This window comes from Battus philenor, unplaced genomic scaffold (genome assembly GCF_028537555.1).
Source record: "Battus philenor isolate CCGP_79_NKW_IND1 unplaced genomic scaffold, ilBatPhil1.0.hap1 SCAF_10, whole genome shotgun sequence".
Classification (NCBI taxonomy): domain Eukaryota; kingdom Metazoa; phylum Arthropoda; class Insecta; order Lepidoptera; family Papilionidae; genus Battus; species Battus philenor.
In genome coordinates this window covers 10,555,595-10,579,552 of record NW_027181662.1, presented here as the reverse complement: position 1 = coordinate 10,579,552, position 23,958 = coordinate 10,555,595, and the positions used below count along the sequence as shown (strand labels likewise).

The 23,958-nt window shown below is 33.5% G+C and overlaps 1 protein-coding gene across 10 annotated transcripts in view; it reads right to left on the bottom strand.

The window, feature by feature from the left end:
- Nucleotides 1-2,593: 2,593 nt before the first annotated feature.
- Antp (Antennapedia) overlaps nt 2,594-23,958 on the bottom strand; it is a 221,922-nt gene continuing 200,557 nt past the window's right edge. For 9 of the 10 annotated variants that reach the window (XM_068765760.1, XM_068765777.1, XM_068765751.1 and 6 more), the window contains one exon: nt 2,594-5,010. In XM_068765760.1, the coding sequence (XP_068621861.1) occupies nt 4,760-5,010 (251 nt within the window). In that variant the 3' untranslated portion in view covers nt 2,594-4,759. The remainder of the gene's footprint in view (nt 5,011-23,958) is intronic. The other variant, XM_068765825.1, reaches the window with a different exon arrangement.

Sequence of the window (23,958 nt, the reverse complement as noted above, 5' to 3'; positions counted from 1 at the left end):
TCACTGTAATGAGACTATCAAAGGGACCTTACAACAAAAGCCGAGCCGACTGCACGCGAGCTATAAACAAATTGTTATTGCAATTTAAGAATCAATTTAAAACCTATAAATTAGACGAAGCGTCGAAAAACCGACTCCATTCAAAACTAACAGAGTTCAAAATCAATTGGTCGGAATTAAACGCTTTAGTGCTCATAAACTATTTTCAGTATCAGCGAAATGAAGTCTCGCGACTGTCCCTTTCGTACTTAACAAAAATTACGTAAGTGGGAACGAGCGGCGCAATATTTACGACGTGTTTATATCGATACGACGGTGTTGATTTAACCATTGCTTTAGTTTATTGCAGTCAATAAAATTGAACGTTATGAGGCAAGGTCGCCGAGGAAGAGCGCCCGTGATTTATGTCTTCATCTTCACAAACGACTGCGATGCAGTTTTTGTGCCTTCAACCTTTTTGGGTTACAGAATGTACTGAAATGTAACAATTGGTTATTTACAGTTTGTGAATCGATATCTAAAAATGTACGAACACAATCAATGCATTAATAAATTCACAATCACATTTTAATTATTTTGCGGAATAGACGTCGTTCTTGAAATATATTATTTTTAAACGAATACATACCTATAATTACAAATATTTTAAATTAGTTAATGCAGATATTTATTACGAATATAAAAATAAAGAAAAAAAATGATTTCTTAAAATTATCTAGTCGCTAAGATTTAAAAACTAAAAAAACGGGCAGAAAAATAATAAAAGTGAAAGAAAGAAACGTACAGAAGAATGTACAGAAGGAGGAAATTTTACCATTAAAAATAATGAGTAAATACTTAAGATAACATAAACGACTTATAAAATTTATAAAACGCATATTTATTAACACATTCTTAAAAGAGCAAATTAAAATTGTGAGTAAGTATTTGAGAAAATATACGTCATATTTGAAAAAACAAGTCTTTTTTGGTCATTAAAAAAAGTAATACGAAAATGTAACTGATATAGACGCAGTAGTAGAACGAAACGGCGTTATCGGCTCGACGCGACCGTGAACCCAATCTGTGGCAAGTGCAACGTTCTACACAATGAAGGAGAGACCCATAAATAACACTTGGTGTCATTGCGGCCCGAGATGACTGACTGACCAATTTACACTGACCTTTGCACCGTCTCTCTCCAAACGCCGAAAACAGAACCAATTGTACAACGACAGAAACTAAGAATATGAAACTGGTTCTAAATATAAAGAGTGTTAAATAAAAAAAGATTTTTTTCAACAAATACACGAAACCAAAAAAAAAGAGGTTGATCAAATGTGGCATAATAACATGTAGTGGCTTTGACTGAAAAAAAAAATTAACGAACGACTTCCGCGGAGCCTATCGCATTACTGAAACGTCCAACAGATAAATATGCGGCCATTTAGAACCCTGCAAACCATAATTACAACAATTTCAAACTTGTCAAAATCGCATTAGTTCACCTTACGCTGAGAATAATGGTACGCCTTCAGCGCTCATTGGGCGCTGGGGATTATTAAAAAGTCATTAGCGTCGACCACACCTAGCCATATAAATAACCCGGTTCGTGTTTTGAAACAGAAAAAAGCAATTTCCAGATTTGAGTTGCGGGCAAGAGGGGGGCCGCCGGCCGTGACTGATACGGAAGGAACCGTGCCCACGTCACGCGAAATCATTATTTCGTCGTTAGGGATACGTAGTGTAATGGAAACTCACGATCCGTGCTTAGGCGGGAAATTGTGCACGATAGTACCTTGATGCTTGGGAAACAAATGAAATGTAACTTAGATTTTCCTAACACCTTATCATATCTACATAGGCCGGTTGGAAGATGTAAAAGCGAGATGATTGCATCATATATACATTAGATGGCAATTAATGTATAGTGCACCTTAATCAAAAATAAATGGTCTCAAAAATAATAACAATTACTCTATACTAAAATTAATTATTATTTTCTTTGTCTGCAGACTTGCCAGAAGACATTAGCCTGTCGCATTTCAATAGAAAAAATAAATTAACACAACTTATTTCTGAGTGATGAATTCAGGATGATTTGAAATAGGTGCTTTTTACAAGCAAATCAGCGATACATTCGCCCCTTCAAAATTTTTTCACCTATAACCAATCATACTGTACATAGCCTGCAAATGAACAAGAGGACACATATTTATGCGTTTATGAAATTTTACTTTCACTTAGAGAAATAGATATAAAATGTAAAAAATACAGTTTTCTATAGTCTCTTGTTGACATTTCGAAGAACAGTTAAGTTAAAATGTCTGCGAAGTTAAATTACTTAAAAGCTTAATGTGTCGAAAACTAACTAAATTTGATACAATTATTGTTTACTTCTAAATATACGTTTTCCTAGTTCTAAAGATTCACAATTATCATACAAACGTTAGAAACAATTTTCTACCAGCATTAAAATATTTTTTCACAAAAATCCCTGCTTAATATATTTAAAGTTTTAAATATAGGAAATTCATAGTAGTAATTCTTAGTAGTAACATTTATACTGGGAGTTGAATAAAAATCATCGAGTACAATCATTATGCTTTATTAATTTCATGTATTTATATATTTATGACAATATCGTCTTGCCTAATCTTATTAAGTTACTAATTATAGTTATATTTCATAAATTTTCAATTGATAGGACATAATGGTAAATAAAACAATTCAAAATGTTTTCTCATATAACTTCTACGGGGCCTAACTTCGATTTTTTTTAGAACTTTTTTAGGACAGATGTCTGTACTTAGATTAAAACTTAATAGTAAAGTTTGCAATTAATTTAATTACACTTTATTTTAAACTTTACAAATCAAGTTTAAATAAGCAAAATCCATCTGGTAAGGGATCCAACAATTTTTAATATTTATTATGAATTGCAATAAATTATATTTCAATAGGATACTTTGAACAGTTTTGTAAATAAACAGACCAGTAAAACCTTACGGCTAACAGACGATACAACACAAAGGTATCAGGGTTTGAGCAAATTTTACACAAATAAAAACCACCCCAGCCAGACAGCGACTGAACTACTCGCGAACACAGTAAATTAACGAACCGACCTAATTAAGCGAATCAATAAATAAATATCGTGTAAATATCGACAATATACAGTTATTACAATTTACACTTATATAACGAGCACAGCACAAAATATATGTGTAAAAGGTGACAGGGCTCACAGAGTTCTAAGTCAAAACATTCACTAATTACATTACTATGCGTTGAAAAGGAAAGAAACAATTTACAATAAATATTTTACATTACTGCTAAATAAGTATAAGGGGAATTCCCGATTCCTTGCGAGACCTACCGATGTCGCTCTCCTCTATGTTGTACAGCTATCGAGTTACATGTAAATATTTAAAGTTCGATATAGTTTTACGTATATGCGTTACATTAGGTAATGATTTTATAAAAATACCTCTTTAGACGCCTCGCGGTACGGCGCCCGCACGCGATTGCATACAGAAGGTAGTTCGAGCGCCGAGGATGCAGCGATGTATTTCCTAACTTTGGTATGCTGTGAACTCGACCCCTCCCCTCTCCCACACACGAGACAATAAATATCAAGTCACAATTACGAAATCGAAGGTAACTCTCGTTCCGCCATCTCAGTGTCCTCCAATCCAGTTGGAATCCAAAAATTTTGTTCCACGCGTCTCCGTCAGATGGCACGACGTTCTAGTCCGTGTAAATGAATCTAACAAAATTATATCAAGAGACATTAGTTTTTACTTTACAATCATAACATTAAATTTCGTATTACTTTAATATCAGTATTAATTACGTATATGTTGTCTTCGAAAAATCGTATACATTGCACTTGTAAACTGGCCTTCCCACTACCAAGTATAAGGTTAAAAAAAACCCACAGATAATTCACAAACTGAACACTCATTCCTGATGAATACAAAATAAAATAACAAAGAAACAATCGATGTTTTACGTTTCAAAAAAAATATCTCAATAATATTATTCACACTAAAACAATTGTACACAATTATAAATTCTAAACATTACCGTGTTTCGTATGTACAAAGATAGCATTCTGATAGCTTAATTAGAAATAAAACTTCAATATATTAAATAATAACAATATCAATTCTAATTGCCTTCTTATCAATGGTTAATTATAAGAGGTCCTTATGGTTTTGTGATTTAGTAAATTAAAAAGTTACCTCCTGACAAAGTGTTCGGCCATTTGCTAAGAATGTAATTTAGCAATTTGTATCTGTAAGGTTATTATTTCAATTTTAGATCAGAAGTTAAAAGAAAAACTTGTAAGCGAACACTTTGCAAGGACGCGCAAATGAATCGCAACAGCGTTATAATTTTGTCCAGCATTCAAACAATAAACCAACTATATGAAATCACATAAACATTGCAGTTTAATTAATATTTAAACACTGCTTTTTTGGTAATTATTGGTATTGAGATTGTTCTATAAATTAATTTATACTTAACAACTGTAAAAATCTCTTCGTCACACTATCATTACTCTTTATGCCAAGTCACTAAGTTACGTATTAGTTATTATGTAATATTATCATGAAAAGTCCAACATACAATTTATACAAATTAAAGTTCTAGTAACTTCGGCCCCCGAGCCGGTTTCCGTTACCCGCGAATTCAACGATGTATGAAAATAAATTGTCGATGTTGCATCGGCTGTGAAACGTACCGATTGCCGACACCGGGACTAAGCTAAGGTTTACTGCGGCGAGGTTGGCGGACTCATGTTGTCCGGCTCGTCTCCGGACCCGGGCTCGCCTTTGGTTTTGTTCTCTTTCTTCCACTTCATGCGCCGGTTCTGGAACCAGATCTTGATCTGGCGCTCTGTCAGGCAAAGCGCATGCGCGATTTCGATCCTTCTCCTTCGCGTCAGGTACCGATTGAAGTGGAACTCCTTCTCCAGCTCGAGAGTCTGGTACCGGGTGTACGTCTGCCTTCCCCGCTTTCGTTCTGGAATTGAGAAACGCAGAATATTAAAATTAGGAATACACATTCACGATCCTGTTTCACATTACGCAATTTTTCATAAACAATAAATTTTCAATGAAAAGTATACATTGACGACAACAGATACTTTTCTCTCGTAAAGTTATGTTAAACAATATACAAAATATAACAACCCCCTGTTTATGTTACAAAAACAATACGAATAATAATATATAATATTTACGTATATGTAGTTCTACTAAAAAGTTTCTAAGAACGCTTAAACAAAATTAATACCATATACCTTTTCGTATGTGCTATATTCCAATAGCTTTAATAACGTAGCAACCCTATAAGGAATCAGACGTTAAAAACTGCATAGGCATTTCTGATAAATGACGGTTATTTGTAAACAGCGAACACTCCCGGCAAAGTTAATTGAAAATTGTTTTGAGCTTATCAATTTGTTAATTGTTTTTGCTTGTTCGGCATTTCTCTTCGCTGTCGGGAGCAACGAAGTTTTATGGAAAACATAAAACCATTTAAAACTCTATCACCAAGTAATGATAGCAAACAATGAAATTATAATACGTATTAATTTGCGCAGTGAGCGAAAGAAATACACGCCGTGTAAATATTTATAGATGGAACGTATCTTTTTAGAACAAGATGCCAAATTGATGTAGCCGAAAACAAATAATGTGTGAAGTGACTTATTATCTGATATTGACTGCTCAATTGAAACAGTTCTAAGTTTACCAAGTCAAAGGGGCACAACGAAGTTGGCAAACATTCGCTTGGACACGTCACGTTTGTGTCTCACAGTCTGTTTACTCATAAAGACGGTCCGTGCAGCTACAGGAGCCAATTAAAATAATTTAAGACGCCGCGGGCCTTTTTCATTTTACAACCGTCCGTCATCCAAAGAGATGGGTGCCCTATTATATACGGTTTAGAAGACGCTCTACTCTGTAATTTGAGAGGAAAAAATCAAACGTAAAACGCACTGCTAGTTACGCATATTATATTAATCATGACTTGAAATTCATTGAGAAATAAATTATTCCGTTATCAGCATAGTTGTTTTGATATTTGAATGATGTACGGGTGACAGTAAATAACGAAATCTGTCAATACGTCGCTTAATTGGTACAGGACGAAATAGTGAGATCACCCACTAAGATTAGATGCGGCTAGACTTTAGACGAATGACGATTGTTAATAGCGCAGTGAGGGACCGCTTTTAGATTTATGCACCACGTGAGTGAACTTGTATTGGAGTATTTCTACTGGCTTTACTTACTTCTCCTTCTTTTATTATTTATTTAAACAACTAGGTTATGTATGCTCGCACAGTTTTCGAACTTCTTTCTACCAATTTCTTGTCATTTTTATGTCCTAGTATTACCTAAAAATTATTCATAATAAGCAATTTATAGGTAAGTTTAAAAAAGTAAACGTCATACTTATTTTTGAATATAATTATGAGCCACAATTGGTACGAGCTACAATAAATCCAACAAAGAATGAACACAGCCGAAACGAACTTTCTCGGAGTAAATCCAAGCTTGATTATTTTCATTTCGAGACACGCAAAACAAGTTGCTTTATAAGACAAACACGCGAACTTCGAAGAATTCACCGCAACAAAACGTAAGGATTACACTTCGAGCGACGCCGTCATACCACTGTTTCGCAGAAATTTAAATTTCATAACTATAAAGAAAAAACAAAACCTGATTGCAGACATAATGGCTTTGGTTGATCTTCGTTTAGACTTGACTAATTATTACACTCGTTGTATGAACTGGGTGATGGTAACAAGTTATTAATTGTTACGAGAAAAGACAGAGTGTTCTGAATTAGTTTACATTTGAAACATGTTAGAAGTACGAAATTAACTCTTTATTTTTCTCACAGTTACATGTCTGCCACCATTATCCTCTAAGTAGGCATTTTAATGCAAACAGATAGCTACTGCTACCTTAATCTTCTGGGATGGAGACCAAGGAACAGTAAGTGCGACTTAGGTCATCTACCCGCAACGAAGACGAACAGATCACCTCGTTTAAGATCAGAGGAACACGAAAATTAAGGCCGCTTTCTACTGGTCCTATGAAATCTTTGAGGGAAGCCTATATTTAGCCAGTAGGCGTACTACGACAGAAATTATGAGGACGAGAGGTTTATTTAAACAAGTTGAACAGAAAAAATACATCAATCAATATTGAAGTTTATAGGTAGGTAATAATTAAAAAAAAAATAAGATAATGTCCAGTGTTTTATGTAATTAACAAGATATTTCATAGCTTTGATTTCAAATTACCACGATAAGTTATGCGAAGAGGGTAAAATTCAACATGAATTTCTGTTTGACTTTAAAGCATTCCATTCAAGTGAGATGTTCGTAGGAGTAGCGTAAGTCCTGTTCAGCAAGTGAGTGCGCCGCTGCAGCCTCAGAATTATAGCCCACTTGTTGCGCGCGGAATTGATAACAGCACCGCTCCCGGATTTTGGGACGCATTCAAGAATGCAAATGTTACCCAATGTTCGATGAATTACAAATACATTGGCTAGCCGAATTACAATTTAGATCGTTTCGATTGTGCGAGAACTGACTCCATTCAAATACCAATTGTTCTATTTCTTGATTTCGCTTTGTTTGTCAAATGTTAACGATAAGAAGCCTAAAATATTATATCCTTAAAATTCTACGTTTATTTTGTCTAAAAGTATATTATTATACTGTACTCAGGTTAACAAAACTGCATAACAATAACTAATTTTAGGAATAGTGAGGTAAAAATGCGTTTACATATAGGTACTCTAATCTGCACGGTGTGGAAGCGTTCTCTTATGTTTGGTCTGTATTTTTATTTAACCTTTGGTACGAAGTGTTCTTGCAAGGTTTCATTTAAATCTGTGGCTTGTTTCTACAATGATGCCAATTCATTATTCATACAACCCAGCAACAAAGACTAAGAGACGACTTTTTACGTAAATCGGAAAATTAATGATACGAAAAATAAAAATTTGTTATTTGCACTTATTTAAAAAAAAATCCACGCATGTATACGTATCTATAACTTTCCTTACAACTTTTAACTCCCTTTAATATTATCTGTCTCTTTCATTTCATTACATAAGTGTGGTTAGATGAACACTGTACTAACTTAAGTTTAGCTAATGAAACAGCGTGATTTTTATCAAGCATACACGTTTATTATTAATTCCAGTGTAAACACTGTTTTAATACCTTCAATCAAAGGCTTATTTATAATTACTCTTAAAACTGTTACGTCGTTTTACTACACATAATAGTTTATAACGTTTTTAAAGCTATTGTCACATTATCAGCACAGTCATTTCTAATTTTACTATACTTTTATCTGAGTTTGAGGTTCAAAGTATGTTTATCACAATTTCATCATCATAGTTTCTGCCGTAGACATAGACTCACCCATTGATTCCTAGTAAGACCAGTTGGAACATCGGTTTTTCACCTCACGGGTAAACATTCTATGCTGTGGTCGCCAGCCTTTGTTTTCTACTCCAGAACCTTAAGGACCCAGCAGCTATCTATTTTGCACGCTATATGACCTGTTCATTGCCACTTCAACTTGCAAAATCTGATAAAGCAACTGATAAAGCCTAACAAGGCTTTATCAGTTACTTTCGTTCATCCTCGGAACTTCTCAATTATGATTTGATCTCATCTCTCGTCGTCTATCGAGGACTATCGAGTCCTTTCTATGGGTAGTTGAGCCTACCAATGCAATATATGTTTTGCATCCTGCAGTTTTACCATACTTCTTGTCTTTGGTTGAATATATAAAACATGGTAATTTCAATTTAAAGTATTCGTGTATCAAATATTAGCGCTATATCTATTTTAGATTATAAGGTAAAGGGGATTTATGTTGGAACGAGTGTACATAATCTAAGATAAAGTATACAATAACACAGCACGTGAAATCCTCCACCCGCTCTTTATATATTGCACTGGCGGGTTTCATCGCGCACTCGGATGCATAAAACATGATCCCGACGTCAGATTTAAACCGTACGTAATAAGAGCATTAAGTTGGACATTGGACTAGGACGCCTGTTAAGATTCTATTATATTTTTTAATATATTAATTTGATTTGGTCCATTGCGATACACATTATCAAGTTCTTTATTCATTAAATCATATTATTTTCAACTTTTGTTAATTTATACTGTGGTTACTGATGTCAGAAGACTCAATTTACAGGAAACTTAGATCATGTTGAACTTTCCTGATTATATATTTTTTTTATTTAAATAAAAGGAGAGGCGTTTTAAAAGCTTTAAAACCCTTATTTGAAAAAAACCTACAAAAACCTCATCTGGATCATTTTATGAACAATACTACAGATATCCACAATACAGTAGTATGAGCAATGATAGAGCAAGTAATATCACTAAAAGTATGGATCTTTAATGCATTATTTTTACTTTGACTGAGTCATAAATGCATGATGTAAATTTATGACTTTTTTATATAAATACTATGGGAGAGATCTTTATCCAGAAGCAGGCATCCTATGGCTCAAATGAGGATGATATAATACTAAGAGATAGATAACTAGTAAATTAATGATCTATTTGATTATTTGTATCGTTGTATACGTCCCAATATTACTGAGTCAAACACTTTTATTTAAAGGGAATGATTTTAGAGGTAATAATCTTAAAAAAATGTTTATCACTGATAAGGTAAGGATACTGACAAACCAGCGTCCGGACCGCAGCGTTTCGACCGCTCGTACGCGGTCTGCGAAATCGCAGCTTTAGGGGCGTCGAGCGCAGCGCTGCATGTGTCGTCGGGCGCACATAAATCATCGCCGGGGGGAGAACGGAGTTACAAAATCGGGCCGGCTTACTTTCACGACACGGCAGCGACGCGGACGCCGCGTGAGATTATTGAAGTTTGCGCGGCTCGGCCGTGCGGAGGTCAAACGCCCAGTGCTAACGGGCACTTACTTCGTACGAGCTATAGTTTTGTATCTCTTATAACGGACTACATATTAACAATGGATCGATCATTTTACATAAAGTATTAGAACTCCAAAAGGACGAACTGGGACTCAGTTACAAGCTAAACAATTAACATATAAAAAAATCATTCAAATTTTCCATTGACATTTCCTTCTTTAGCCTACTGCTTCCAAACTTTGCGCTGTACATATCTGAGGTAACATTTTGTTATTAAAGGCAGGCAATAAATGAAAAAAAGAAACAATAAGTACTATGAAATTGACGGAATTTACCTAACTTAGGATAATAATCACATTGGAATTACAAAAACTCAAGAATATATAAATTGTATTTAAAAGCTTTCGAAAGAGTACTTAAGGCGAAAAATTATAAATAAAAACCAAAATTTAATTAATTGAATTTTTCACACATTCGTAAACTTTTGATATTTTTTTCGTACAATAGTCTTTTACGAGACCTAGACTCTTTAAGAGAAAAGATTTCGTGAAAAAGATATTATTACAGTGCATAATAGTAAATAAAAATAATAAATATAGATTTACATAAGGCTAGTATTAAAAATAAAGATACGCTCTATGTACATTTCTCCAGGCTTCTAGAAATAAGTAAATCATTTGGGGGCAACTGTGTACGGTAATACAGTACACTTCTATGTAAAGTCTTTGATTTATGTAATAAATTTAAAAAGTTTATTAGACTAAAACCTCTAGTGTGATCTAGAGTGATTATAAGTGTGATAGCAAGTGGAATTAATCTTTCTATTATTTTATTAAGGAAATCATCGAAGTAGATCACAAAATACTGGTCTGAATTTGTTCTGGCTTCTTTGACATTTTTCTCATGGAGTACGAAAGTGGTCACTGTAGATGATCCTATATGAATAAATAATTATTCCATAATAATTTATTCAGATCATTATGCTTTCATTACAGAATTGTTACAATTTATAAAAATTTCATTTAATCAGTCAAAAACCGGCCTGGCACTGACAGCAGTTTATAATTAATAGCGCATATTTGACCGCGAACCGTTATCTGTGACCTTAATGAGATTGTCAGTTTATATAACACTATGTATAAAAAATTATAAAACTGTCTGAATGTTTACGAGAAAGTCATTTCATGTGTTAGATAGTTATTGTTGAGAGATTAAATTTGTTTAAGATTATTCAACAAACTTAACACGTTCTTTCATCGCCTGCTTCGCAAACTTAATGAACGCCCCCCCCCCCGACCCCCTTTAAGGATTCCAAATAATTTCAAATTAAATTCTTGGCTGAACATGCCCAGAGGAATATTCCTACTAAACGTCAAATGTCCAAGTCTTATGGTTTCAGTGATATCGTGAACAGTCAATACATAGACCAAAGTTTCTCATACACGATGATTGATGATAGATGTAAAAGCTTTAAAACTTATTTCTGATCACCCTACATAAAATGATTACTCTGAAATATATAACATTAACTTCTTTTTCTTTTTGGAATTCGACAGATCAACAGCTTGTGGTAGTGCAAATTCTGCGAAGAAGTAAATAGTAATCCGATAAATTTATAAAATTATTATCAGTACATTACTTATAACTCTTGAAGTTATTGATTTTTGCATGGACTGTACCATACATTAATTGACAGCAAATGAACTAAACAACACCTTAGCTTTTACATGTATAAACAATCATTCTCTATAGATGTCGATATTAGTGTTCAATTGATTCGCACACGTATACAAGATTGTACTTGAAAAAGGGATGCATTGTAAATTAATTACACACAACAGAATAAAGTATGCAGCTAACGTGGTCGGTTATCGAGGAGTGCGCAGTTGGGGCAAAACTAATCTCCTCGAGACCTCTAGGTCAGTTTACATTTATCCGGATAAAGTGCGTACTGAAATATTGAGCGGACCCGCGCAGCTATCGGAGATCGCATTTGTTGTGATTACCCGGCCGATACAGCTGGGCGCCGAGGTAAAGGGTCGAAAAAAGCATTGGCGCTAAAAGTATCCATTATTAAGTTCAGTACGAACCGTATTTACAAAGTAAAACATATTTGAAGCAACCGCCCAGACATTTATTATTCATTTGTTACATATTAGACTTAAGAGAGAATATTTCGGAAGATATATCAAATAAAAAACGACCGGTTTATGCGGTTGTCTATTTATCTTGATGATTTATTTAATTAACATTACATGTTTTTAATATTTATCTTTCAGATCTTCCGAAGTCTGCGAATTCTCAAACGAAATGTATTCATTAATTATATAAAGTATTACAAACGTTACAAGATTTTTATGCAAACTTTAATATAAATATTCATGAAAAATAAACAGTCAGTAATACTTCTATTTATGTCAAGCTAAAACTATGTTGCTAATTAGTTACGTTGGAACAAGGTCTTATTCTATGCTAACATTGACCAATTAACATAGGATTAATCATTTGGTTGCGCCCAGTTATATTCGGATTAAAATTTATGTCGAAATATTAATTAGTTTCACGATTTTTAAGCGTATTTAAATACCTTTTCACATCGAGTTTAAGGTGGAAATGTATTTCATAATATAAATTAGCGGTTGATTGAAATGAAAGAGGCTAAGGGAAAAAGTAAAAATTATGAGCATCGTAAAAAAACTTTGTTACACTGGATAATTTTTTAAAGGTATGAACGCTTTTAAGGAGTGAATGTATAGCTCAGTTTCTGTCGATTAATGAATGGAACATCCTGTACAAAAATCAATCAATTAAAAAATACGTGTGATTCAGAAAAAATAAATATCGTAAAGATGATAGAGTAAGAACATGTGTTTTCGAAATTTCAATTACTACATACGAGGCTTAATAATTGTGTACTATCAACCAATACCATTACAAAAAAATAAGTTGATGTGACATATTTCAAAGTGATCGCTTTATATACGGTAATTTCAAATATGCGTTAAAACATTAAAGCTTTTTGCTCACACTGTATACTCTTGAAGACGTAGATAGAAAAGAAGCACATCTTCTTTATACACCATAAAGTGAGGGCTTGATAAACTCATCTTGTACTCAAAGTCGTACACTTTGTCATAACAATATAAGTCTTAACTTATATGTTAACAATTTTCCTTTCACATTTTAATTACGAAGCACTTAAAAGTTCCCATAAATATGAACCGCTGGCCATAATTATAAACGTACCTGTGCAAATAAAAATATCAAAACCTACATACCGACAATAAATAACTTAAGTCTAATATAAAATTCATCAAAGGATGACAAGTTGAAAGAGCTTTTAATTTAATTCGTTGTGGTATCGCGCCGGAGGAGCATGAAAAAAACACAGCAACAGCTTGCTGCGATATCGGCAATCCATAATTCATGTCCTACAATTTCATACGTTTCAACACAATCACGCTACCCTAAAACCCTACTCCCATCGCATACGATTTACAACTCTACGCAATAAACGTTAAGTTAAAAATAAATCGTAAATTTAATGCGTGTATAACGTTCCTCGCCGCGCTGCCCACTCAGAGCATTGCAACATCGTACGCGGTATCAAACGGGTATTCAGATTAATGCAATTTCTCTTAAACGCTTACACGTCGTAAATAAAATTGCCGGTTCCGAGGAGATCCCGTACCAAAGGCCAAATTGTTAATAAGTTTAATTGATGCAACAATTACGAAAAAAGATGAATGGATTCGTATGACCTGATTGCTTTACACTTTATAGCTGACGTCATTATACTGTCGAGCCAGATGAAGCAATATTCGCGCTTCGTTACAATTTTTCCAACAGCACATTTTGTGATATGTGTGGCCTATTATTAATTTATTCTCTGTATGATCAAGCAAACCAAAGATGCAAACATAATTACCACTGAGCATTAAATTTTGACCGTTTCAAGTTTTAAAGATTTCTACATGTTCGTCGTCTATCCTCCAATTACCAGTTACGAAGCTATGACATTCTAAACATAGTTATTTTAAATATAAGAGCAGTTTCTAATTATTTCACCAAACAACATTATATTTAAAAACATATTTTTACTATCGTAAGATCAAATAAGGAATGGAGATCCGCAGATAATCGAAAGTAGAAGGTAATTTTAAGTGTACACAGGCCAAGTAAGATTTTGAAGTAAGTCTCACGGACCAGCAAATGCAGCGTAAGACGCCCGCCTACAAGAAGGTCAGACATTCTTGTTTAGGTCATCAAAAGACGACAAACACGCTTAGATTCAGGCCGCTTTTAATCAGTTCTATTGATAATGTATGGAGTTGGTCTATGCTATGTCCTACCGTTGAATTAAAGATCATAAATAAATATAGCTTTTTTATGACATTGTGATACTCTTAGTTGTAAATCAAAAATAAAACATCTGGATACTGATCTCTCTAAGACAAAAAACAATTCTCTGTTGCTAGCAGCTATAGTAAGATGTCTCATGGGTATGTCTTATAAAAATATAGACGAATACCCACGTTGCGTCGCTTCACTTATCAAAACAATTAATTTTAATTAAAAAAAGGTCCCACGTTGTTATTGTGGAAAAAGATTAATCGTACGTGATATTCTAATTCCTTTCATAAGTAAGAATTAAGAAGTTTTAAACTGTAAAGGTCAGTATGATTTAGTTAGATTCGTTTGACCTCCAAACATTTAATTAACTGTTAACGGATATGACGCAATTAATATGACTAAACGAATAGAATATATATTAGTGTTTTCGTAACCGGTTTTTTGATCTATTTTTTATAAAATCGGTAAATGATTGCAAGATTCATCAAGATAAATCAGCAATAGATTTATCCGCAATTTTTAAATACCAATCAAATATGTACCTAGTTGTTTAGATAATTGTCTATCGTGCATATAAGACAAAATGCACAGGAGTTTAAAGTATAACGTAACTATGGCAAAAGCATTATAAAATTACTATATTTATTTATCTAACCAAAAGGTTTAAAAAGTTTATGTATACATAATGCTGTTAATGTATGATAATAATAAGTAGCGTAAATACTTAATGAAAAAAAAATAAAGCGCTTTCAAAATATTGATTATAATATGTTAAAATAAATAATCGTTTACTATCTGTCCCCGCAGACTTTGCATTGGCAGAAGAGTCCTGTAGCGTTCATATAAAAAGAATAAATATAACATATTTCAGAGTGATGACTTTAAACAGAATGATAAGAATTAGGTTTTGAAGCTATAAAGGTTTATGTTGAATGAACGATGCATTCACCCCATTGAAGCTTCTACACCTATAACTAATCATCCTGTATAATATTAAGACAAGATTGTACGCTATTGTAAAATTTACGTCTGGAATATTTACAAGGATTTCATTGAAGTTAAAAAAGTTTATGGGTAGAGCATAAAGAAGATCATACACATCTCATAAGTCAAATACATGACTGTTAATTGAAATCCACGGCTATTAATGTGGCTTACCGTTTTAGGAAGAAGATGGCAAAGGAGAAGAAATATTTAAAATCTTGCTAAACTTTTTTTTAACAAAGATCATGATCATCATGCAAATGACGTTGCCGTATCCACAAATTATTAAAAAAAAAACAAATCTTGTATGTTAGAAATAAAGAAAGTCAGTGTACCAATCTAAGTGTAAAGTTGAAATGAAAAAGCATGGCGGATCTTCAAGCGCTGGAATCCATTAATCATGGGCGCTGGGCGTTGCCCTGGCGTATCTATATCGAAACATTGCTATGTATGGACGTAATGACCTTCTTCGTAATATATATATGAAACGTATATGGTACTCTATAGGTATTACATAATAATTATTATATCTATGTTTTTTGGATAGTCAAAGCAAAAATAAAAACAGTGGTTAGACAAAAAAAGACGTATAACATTTTAATCGATTTAAATAATAGTTTAAACATAATAAGAGTTGTGATTAACGATTTTACAATAATACCTCATAACAATAATACATAAAAAGGGAAGTTTATTATATTACGGGTAATGTTTGATATAACATTTAAAAAACCAACATGTGAGAGCAAACATAGGGAAATGTCAGAAATCGTAATAAAACACGACAAACATTTGGCCGGACCTCAATAAGAATTTATATCGCGAGCGCGGGGCCATCAGTCAGTGTTGTGTCGACGCTGATTCCGCCGTGTTTCGCATCCCAAATGGAATGTTATTCACCGAAAATTTCGCTAACGTACGCGAAAAATTACGAGAGCCGGCTCGGGGATTGAACGAAATTCCAACCGCGCCAAAAAAAAGGTGTCAAATGAAATATTCAAATATATTTTAATATAATTCATGCGGCAGGCGTTTCATTTCTCTCCCTCGTAATGGAATGCTAAATTTTCAGGCTAACAAAAAATATATATTAATGCGCGCACCTAATAGCTTATACAAACTCGTTTGTTGGGTATTGTTGCGCACAATGGGTGCCATAACTCCGCGTCGCCGCCATGGCCGGTGACGTCTTTGTTAGGCTGAAGCTTTGTTCCGCACCCGGCTCCGCCTGTCGACGCGGCATCCCGTCCCGACCTCTGGTGCGCAATCCTTCCCTACCTACCCACTCAAGCCACCGACCACCTATTGCGGAATTTAATACGATTAAAATCGTATCAAATTTTCCCTCCATTACGGTAATTAAAACGTAATGTAAAAGAATTTCCCGAACATTATACAAGAATTATATTTAACGACCCCTGCCCACACATGCCTCGTTACCTACTTTGAGCCATTACAATAATTTGCGAGAAAAACACAAACGAATTTTTGAGAAGGCGATAGAACGTGAGTAATTGACTTGGATCACGAAGTGAAAAGTTATGAAAGGTGGACGGCGCAAGCAATCATTCACCGTTCCTTTGGCGTAGGAAATCTTAATGAACGAATCCGAGACTTGCCAATATTGTTTCGAATAATAAATAATACATTCAATCTGGGAGTACAGTTATAGACACGTAAAAATTCATTCGAATGTAATACGGGGCGCGGATCGCATTAGGGCCCAAGATGAGCTTCGCCGCGGGAAAGCCTGCCCCAGGGGTCTCCCCTGACGCGGCGGGCGGGGCGGTCTTCGCTCCAGAGAATATTTGACACGGGTCTGGCAGATAGACAGCCCGGTCATGTGTGATGCCCGGGCAGGAAACCGAGTTTTTTTCCCCGTATCGACATTGCTCTGCCTACATAACTACACGTGGATATAAAGATATGTTTATGATTTATGTGCTACCAGTGCCCGCACATGTGCACGCTTCATGTGATCCGACCGTTTCGGTACTCAACTAATGATACGATACTTTTTAATATCATTAATAAGTTTTAATATGTTGATCGAGTTTAATTGTAAAATTGGTGTAATTTTGTCAAAATTGTTCATTTATTCGTTATTAATACAGCAATGTTTTGTATCAAGATTGTCGTTATTTATCTAATTACCGGTAAACATTTAATACCATTAGGTTTCCATTTCAATTATAGTACGGTTGATGTATGAAAATGGAATTTTAATACCACATAATAAGTTCGGCTCCAATGGCTAAGCGGCGGTCAAAGTTTGATTGGCGTGCTCTCTCAAACTGTAATTAATGTCGGGCATACTTTCCTTGCCACGGGCGAGAATGAGACACAAATACCAGTTTGACAGAGACAAATATAACAGACAGTATTGCCAGGTGTTGTCTTTATATGTACCAATTAAACAATAATAATAAAGTTCGATATTTTATTAAATGGAACGAAAATATTTTGTTTTATTTTCAATATGATCTATGTCATGTATTTAAAAAATAAATTTGCCGTTTAAACTTATACTTTAGACAATATTCCGCAGACTATATATATAATCATAGTCCAATTTATCAATAATTAATGTGAGTAATAAAGTATATTTTCTTAATTTACATTGAGAGTTTCATAAATAGTTAAAAATATGCTTATTATAGTTAATATGTTACTGTTCACATTTTTATTTACGTATTTTAACATCGAGTTACGAAACCAAAATAACCGATAATGTAGTAAAAGAATTATATCTGGCAAGGTATTTGACCACACTAGTAAACGTACAAACAAGAATCTTTTTTATTCAAGTTACCATGACGTTATAGTGAGTTTCTCATCTCTTAGGCATGTGTGCGTCGACAGACATAAATAAATTGGATTGGTGCGGCTCTATGTGGGTGTAAATAATTACAAGATGGATATAATGTATTTTTTTCACCAGCCCCAATTTTTTTGCTTTTTGGAGTTTTTTGGTAATCCTATTAAGTAACTGGCTATGCGAGAGAACGGAAATCTAATTTCCTGTTTGCTAAATTATAGATTGAAGAATTAAAAAAGTCGTAATAATATGTTTTATGATATATAGCGAATGTTTGTCGATCCTTATTAGCTCAAATAAATCTTGATAATAAATCTGGCAAATGGTTACTTATTTCCGAACTATATTTTCGGAAGTTTGAATGACTTCCGCTGTCCTGATTTCGTAAAGACTTTTTATAAAGTAGATCACATCTACACATAGCACCAGGTTGTTCAAAAAATCATACAGTTATCGGTATGAAGTCTTAGTTTCATTATTCTAGTTTTCTTACAGCGATGCAAAGTTAGCATAATTAACAACGAAATATGATAAAAGATTGCATTCAAGGACAGGTACAGACTATACATATTATGTCCCCTTGCCGCGAAATCCTAGCCAGAACACATAATTTCTCTGAATCTGTTTACGGACGCACTCAATTTTGACTTACAGCATAAACAATCTTGTTAATTCAGTACGATGTGTGGAACCATGATTTAAAAGTGACGAGATGAAAATTAGGTCTAAAAGTATTATCTCCATAACCGTCGAGAATATAGTAGTTAAAATGCTTAAACAAATTGTAATCATACAACGAGCTAATTCTCGGAGGGAAAAAATATATTGTATATGAAATATAAATAGCAAGTTAATAAAATCAGAGCAGAAAACATATAAACAATTTAATCGGAGAAGTATAAAATATATAGGAAATATTAAATACGGAAATGTTTTGACGACGATATACATGGATACATATATCTTCATGTATAATAATATAATAAACATGTACTTTTAAATATTTAATTACGTCATGAAAAATCCTTCAAAAAGATCTAAAATAAATTACAATATTTTAAAATAGCGCCATCTGCCGAATACACATAATATTAAGTAGACACAACGTTGACGTCAATATGCATCTGAAGCAATAAAAATTAAACATTTAGTTTAATACATAAATCAACGAAAAAGGAATGTTTTATTTACGTTAAATATTGTTGAAAATGAAGTAACTAAAATTAATTAGTATTTATAAGTTAATGACTCCTTTAGCGTCAACATTTGTCTTAAGCTTAAGATATAGAAAATAAAATAAACAAAATTACAACAAATTACATGGAGATTTATTTGTATTTAAAAATAATATCACGTGTATTAAAAATGCTACGACGTATTTTAACTACGCAAGTTATTTGGTATTCGGTAAAAAACACCGTTCAACAATGAAACCTTTTCGATTCTCTTTTTAAGTAAGTTGTTTGTTATATAATAATATTAAAGAGAAGATTAAAAGACCATAATATTTTTTGCTGTATCTTAATGATGCCTATTATTATTTATATTTAATAGAGACACAAATAATGGAGTTAGGAAACTAAAAAACGTCAAAAAGTTTGTGTGAATGGAACCGCAGTTATTATGGGACATGCAAATTATTTATAACTGTTTATTCTTTAATATAGCATTGTTACACACGGGTAGAAGTAAAGTATTTCGTCTAAGGAACGTTTCGCCGCATGTTCAAAGAGACCGGCTTAAAAATAATATCTCAGAAGCAAAAACGCCATCCGTCAACGTCCCGCTTACTACCGGGCCGCACCGGAAAGTTGGTGGCGTACAGAATTAGAAATATATTTTTACACTCACTGCACCCCTATACCGGGGTTAAAAAAAATCTTTATGCAAATAACGGCACGTGTAAATACTGTAGGGGAAGTTGGGGAAACTGGCCGCTTTGGTTGCAACGAAATAAAAGAAAAGGAACAAAAAAAAAATACGCTTCAGGAAAACAGTTCCTACGCTCGAAGTTATCGGAGGGAGACTTTGCTTGGAATTTAATGGGGCCGAAAGTAAACGACAAATTAATTTATTACATCTACCCGTTTTTAGATAATCGCATTTACTGTTAAGAAAATTCTTTGTATTGATTTTGTATTTAGACATGAACAAAAATAGTTGACATTTTCTTATTCCTCTAAAGCGAATAAAAACAAAATTTTTCGTTATTTAAATAATCCTCGTCTATTTCTTAAAATAAATATATAATAGTATCAGTGACCATACGTATATTGTTTAATTCTTTAACTATTTAATCTGCAAAAAAATTTTTTTGGAAAAGTTTAAGTATATATATGTATATATATAATTAAATACCCCACATGCATTGAAAAGATTTGGTGGCTCAATTCAAAGAAAAAATCATCGCCAGTGTATAGTGTATTTACAATCGACAATCAATAAATGTTGTACGGAGCCCCACAATGTGCCTTATCAACTGCTAAAGGTGCTTGTAGAAAGGTCACACATATTTTATTTGGAAAACTAGAATTAATTATTTTTATACACACGCTAGTTCAATACGAGATAAAGAAAAGTGTACATTATTTGTATAACACAGATATTTTTGATTCGTTGTATAAAAACGAGTTTAACTCTAGAAAGACTAAAACTTAGTAAAACGCAGTCAAAATTACTATGTTGTTAAAAATAACTAAACAAATGAGTAAAGAAATAGGCATATATTATTATAATATTTAATATGCTTTCAATAATTTACAATTCCAATTTATTAGATTTTTTAAATCAATAACAAGAGCAATATAAGAAACTTTGTACCATATATATAATTGTTCTTATAAGTGAATGAAAAAGCAATCAAATTGACTTTCCTGGACGATCTAGTGCTAAATAAGTGACAACTTAAAATGACTACAAAATATTATTAAAAGACGAAAAGAGTAATTTTGAAGTTGTCAGTATGGACATTAATGATGAAAGTTCAAATTTAAATTTATTATAATTCACTAAAATTTTTTCAAGAGACAAAATATTTTTCTTGCAGATTTTACACATTTTTAAGAAATGTATAAAAATTATTCTTGTAACATTTATTTAACAAGTGTAAACTTTATAAACTAATAATTTATCCAATAGTTTAAACTTAAAAAAAATATTATTTTAAATCGTAAAAGTCATACAGAGAATGAAAGACTATCTTTATGTGACGTTATACGAGGGTGAATCAAAAAATTCTTGGAATCAATATTAAAAAATGCAAAGATTTTAATAATAATATGTTATTTTTCTACATAATCTCCCTCCAATGCAATGCATTTAGAATAACGCGTTTCTAACTTCCTTATTCCTTGTGAAAAAAAATTATTTTCTTGACTCTCGAAAAAGTCCTCTACGGCAGCTATAACCGCGTCATTATCGTGAAATTTTGTTCCACGAATTTCCTCTTTTAATTTTGGAAATAAGTGAAAATCACTTGGGGCTAAGTCCGGAGAATATGGTGGGTGGTCAAGGAGATTGAAGCCAGCACAGCGGATTGCGTTGAGCGCAACTTCCGATCGATGAGCAGGAGCGTTATCTTGAAGGAACAACACGCCCAACGACAGTTTTCCACGACGTTTTTCTTTAATCGCTTCACGCACTTTCGGGATTAAATTTGCATAATAGGGTCCAGTAATCGTCTGGCCTTTTGGCATGTAATCAATAAAAAAGATTCCTTCACTATCCCAGAACACAGAGGCCATAACTTTGCCAGCGGTAGGAGCAACTCGAAATTTCTTAATGGATGGAGAGGATGGTCGTTTCCAAGACATGCTTTGTCTTTTAGTTTCAGGATCAAAATGGTGGTCCCACGTTTCATCCATGGTGACAAGACGACGGCAAAAATTATCCGAATCACGCTGGAACATTTCGAGATTACGCTTGGAAATTTCCAAACGTTGCTTTTTGTTTTCGTCGGTTAACATTCGTGGCACCCATCTTGCAGACACTTTTTTGAACCCCAGTGAATCAATTAAAATGGATTGAACGCTACCAAAAGATATCTTTAGGATCTCAGCTATATGTTTTATAGTCATTCTTCTGTCTTCTAAAACCAGATTCTCAACCTTTTTGACATTTTCTTCTGTAACGGAGGTTGAAGGCCGCCCAGAACGCGGGTCATCTTTACAGCTTGATCTACCTCTTTTAAATTCAGCCACCCAGTACGCAACCGTAGAATAGGGTACAGCATCACCCCCTAATGTCTGCTGAATGTCCAATAAAATTTCCTTCGTAGACATTTTTTTCAAACTGAGATATTTTATCACCGCACGTAACTCTCTTTTATCCATAATTTTGACTTTTTAGCAACTCGTTGCACAAAAAAATTTATTACATGCGAACGAACTGACAAAAACAAGTGACAGTCTGCATAAATATAGTGTGATAGACACTCTTTAATTTGAATATCGAACTTGATCCAAAAAGGTTTCATATATGTGCACTTCTAAGAACTTTTTGATTCACCCTCGTATATGCGATATGTACATAATACCCGGAAGATGACCAAAGTTTAAGTTTTTAAGTTTAAGTATTAACTCAAGCGTGTTAGTAATATTTATAAGGCAATTTACAATACTGAACCCAGAAAGCAATAACACAATAGTTGAAAAATTATTTCATGAATTTTCCCGCCATTCCGATTGTTACAAAGCCTCTTTTCCGGCCGCACAGAAATTCAGCAATGACCCATTAATAATTGTATTATACGTCGCCGGTTTAAGACCATTGGATCTTTCAGTGGCAAACGTAGGAAATCAGTGGCAGGCAACGAAACAAATTCGCGTATTCTATCATCGAGCGCTCACAAAGGCCTCGAGTCTGATAACTGAACAATGAAATGTAACAAGTCGTCTATTCGGCATTGTACGCGGCGACAGGGGTGTTTGGGGGGACGAGGGGTACGGGGATTTCCATTATATTTCCATTTCCACCTCGATTCTTGGCAACTTATCGCGGCCTCACGGACTAGGTAACTCTATCTTTGTATTCTGTGAGTCATTGAATCGCGTCAAACGACTGTAATTGCGATGAATATATACTTGCTGCTCACACAGACGTCGTACTATCAAAAATTATTGCTAGGTCTGTCGCGGTCCCATGAAAAAAAAAAAAAATATGTTACGTATTTAAGAGCATTCGCTTTATTTATTAATACGAATATCTCAATAATAAACAACAATTACTTATAAAAAAATAGATTTATATTTCGTTTTCGCAAGACTTTAATAATAATGAAAATATTATTATATTTTCATTGTAATGCTATACGTCAATTATTTTTATCACTGTATGACAGTTAGGGAATGTAGTTTATATTTATTCTGTGGTTTAAAAATACAAATTATATTTTCTTGGAATAAACCTTAATCGTGTTTCAAAGAAAATTTGAAAAGGAAAATGAACAAAATTATACCAGCCGTTCACGAGTTTTACGCTTAGGAATACATTTGGGGATCCATATTTATTTATATAGACCATACACATATGTATGTCTGCTATATACATAAATATACGGACTTCAAGCCGTGAAGCTCAGCATAGGATGACAAGCCACAAGGAAATAGCTAAGGTCGTGCAAAGATGGTAAATTAAGCACGCTTTCAACTGATCCTATCGAAAATCTACGGGAACATCTATGTCCAGTAGTGAATGTCCTGCGACTGATTTTGTTATTATTTATTTTTTTCTCGTACACTTTATCTAGTTTTGGACAGGGCTTAACATTTATTTCCTTATATTATAATCGTTATTATATTTTTTCACGGTTAAATTTTAATTTTATAACAAATATAATTTTTTGACATGAATCTTATTA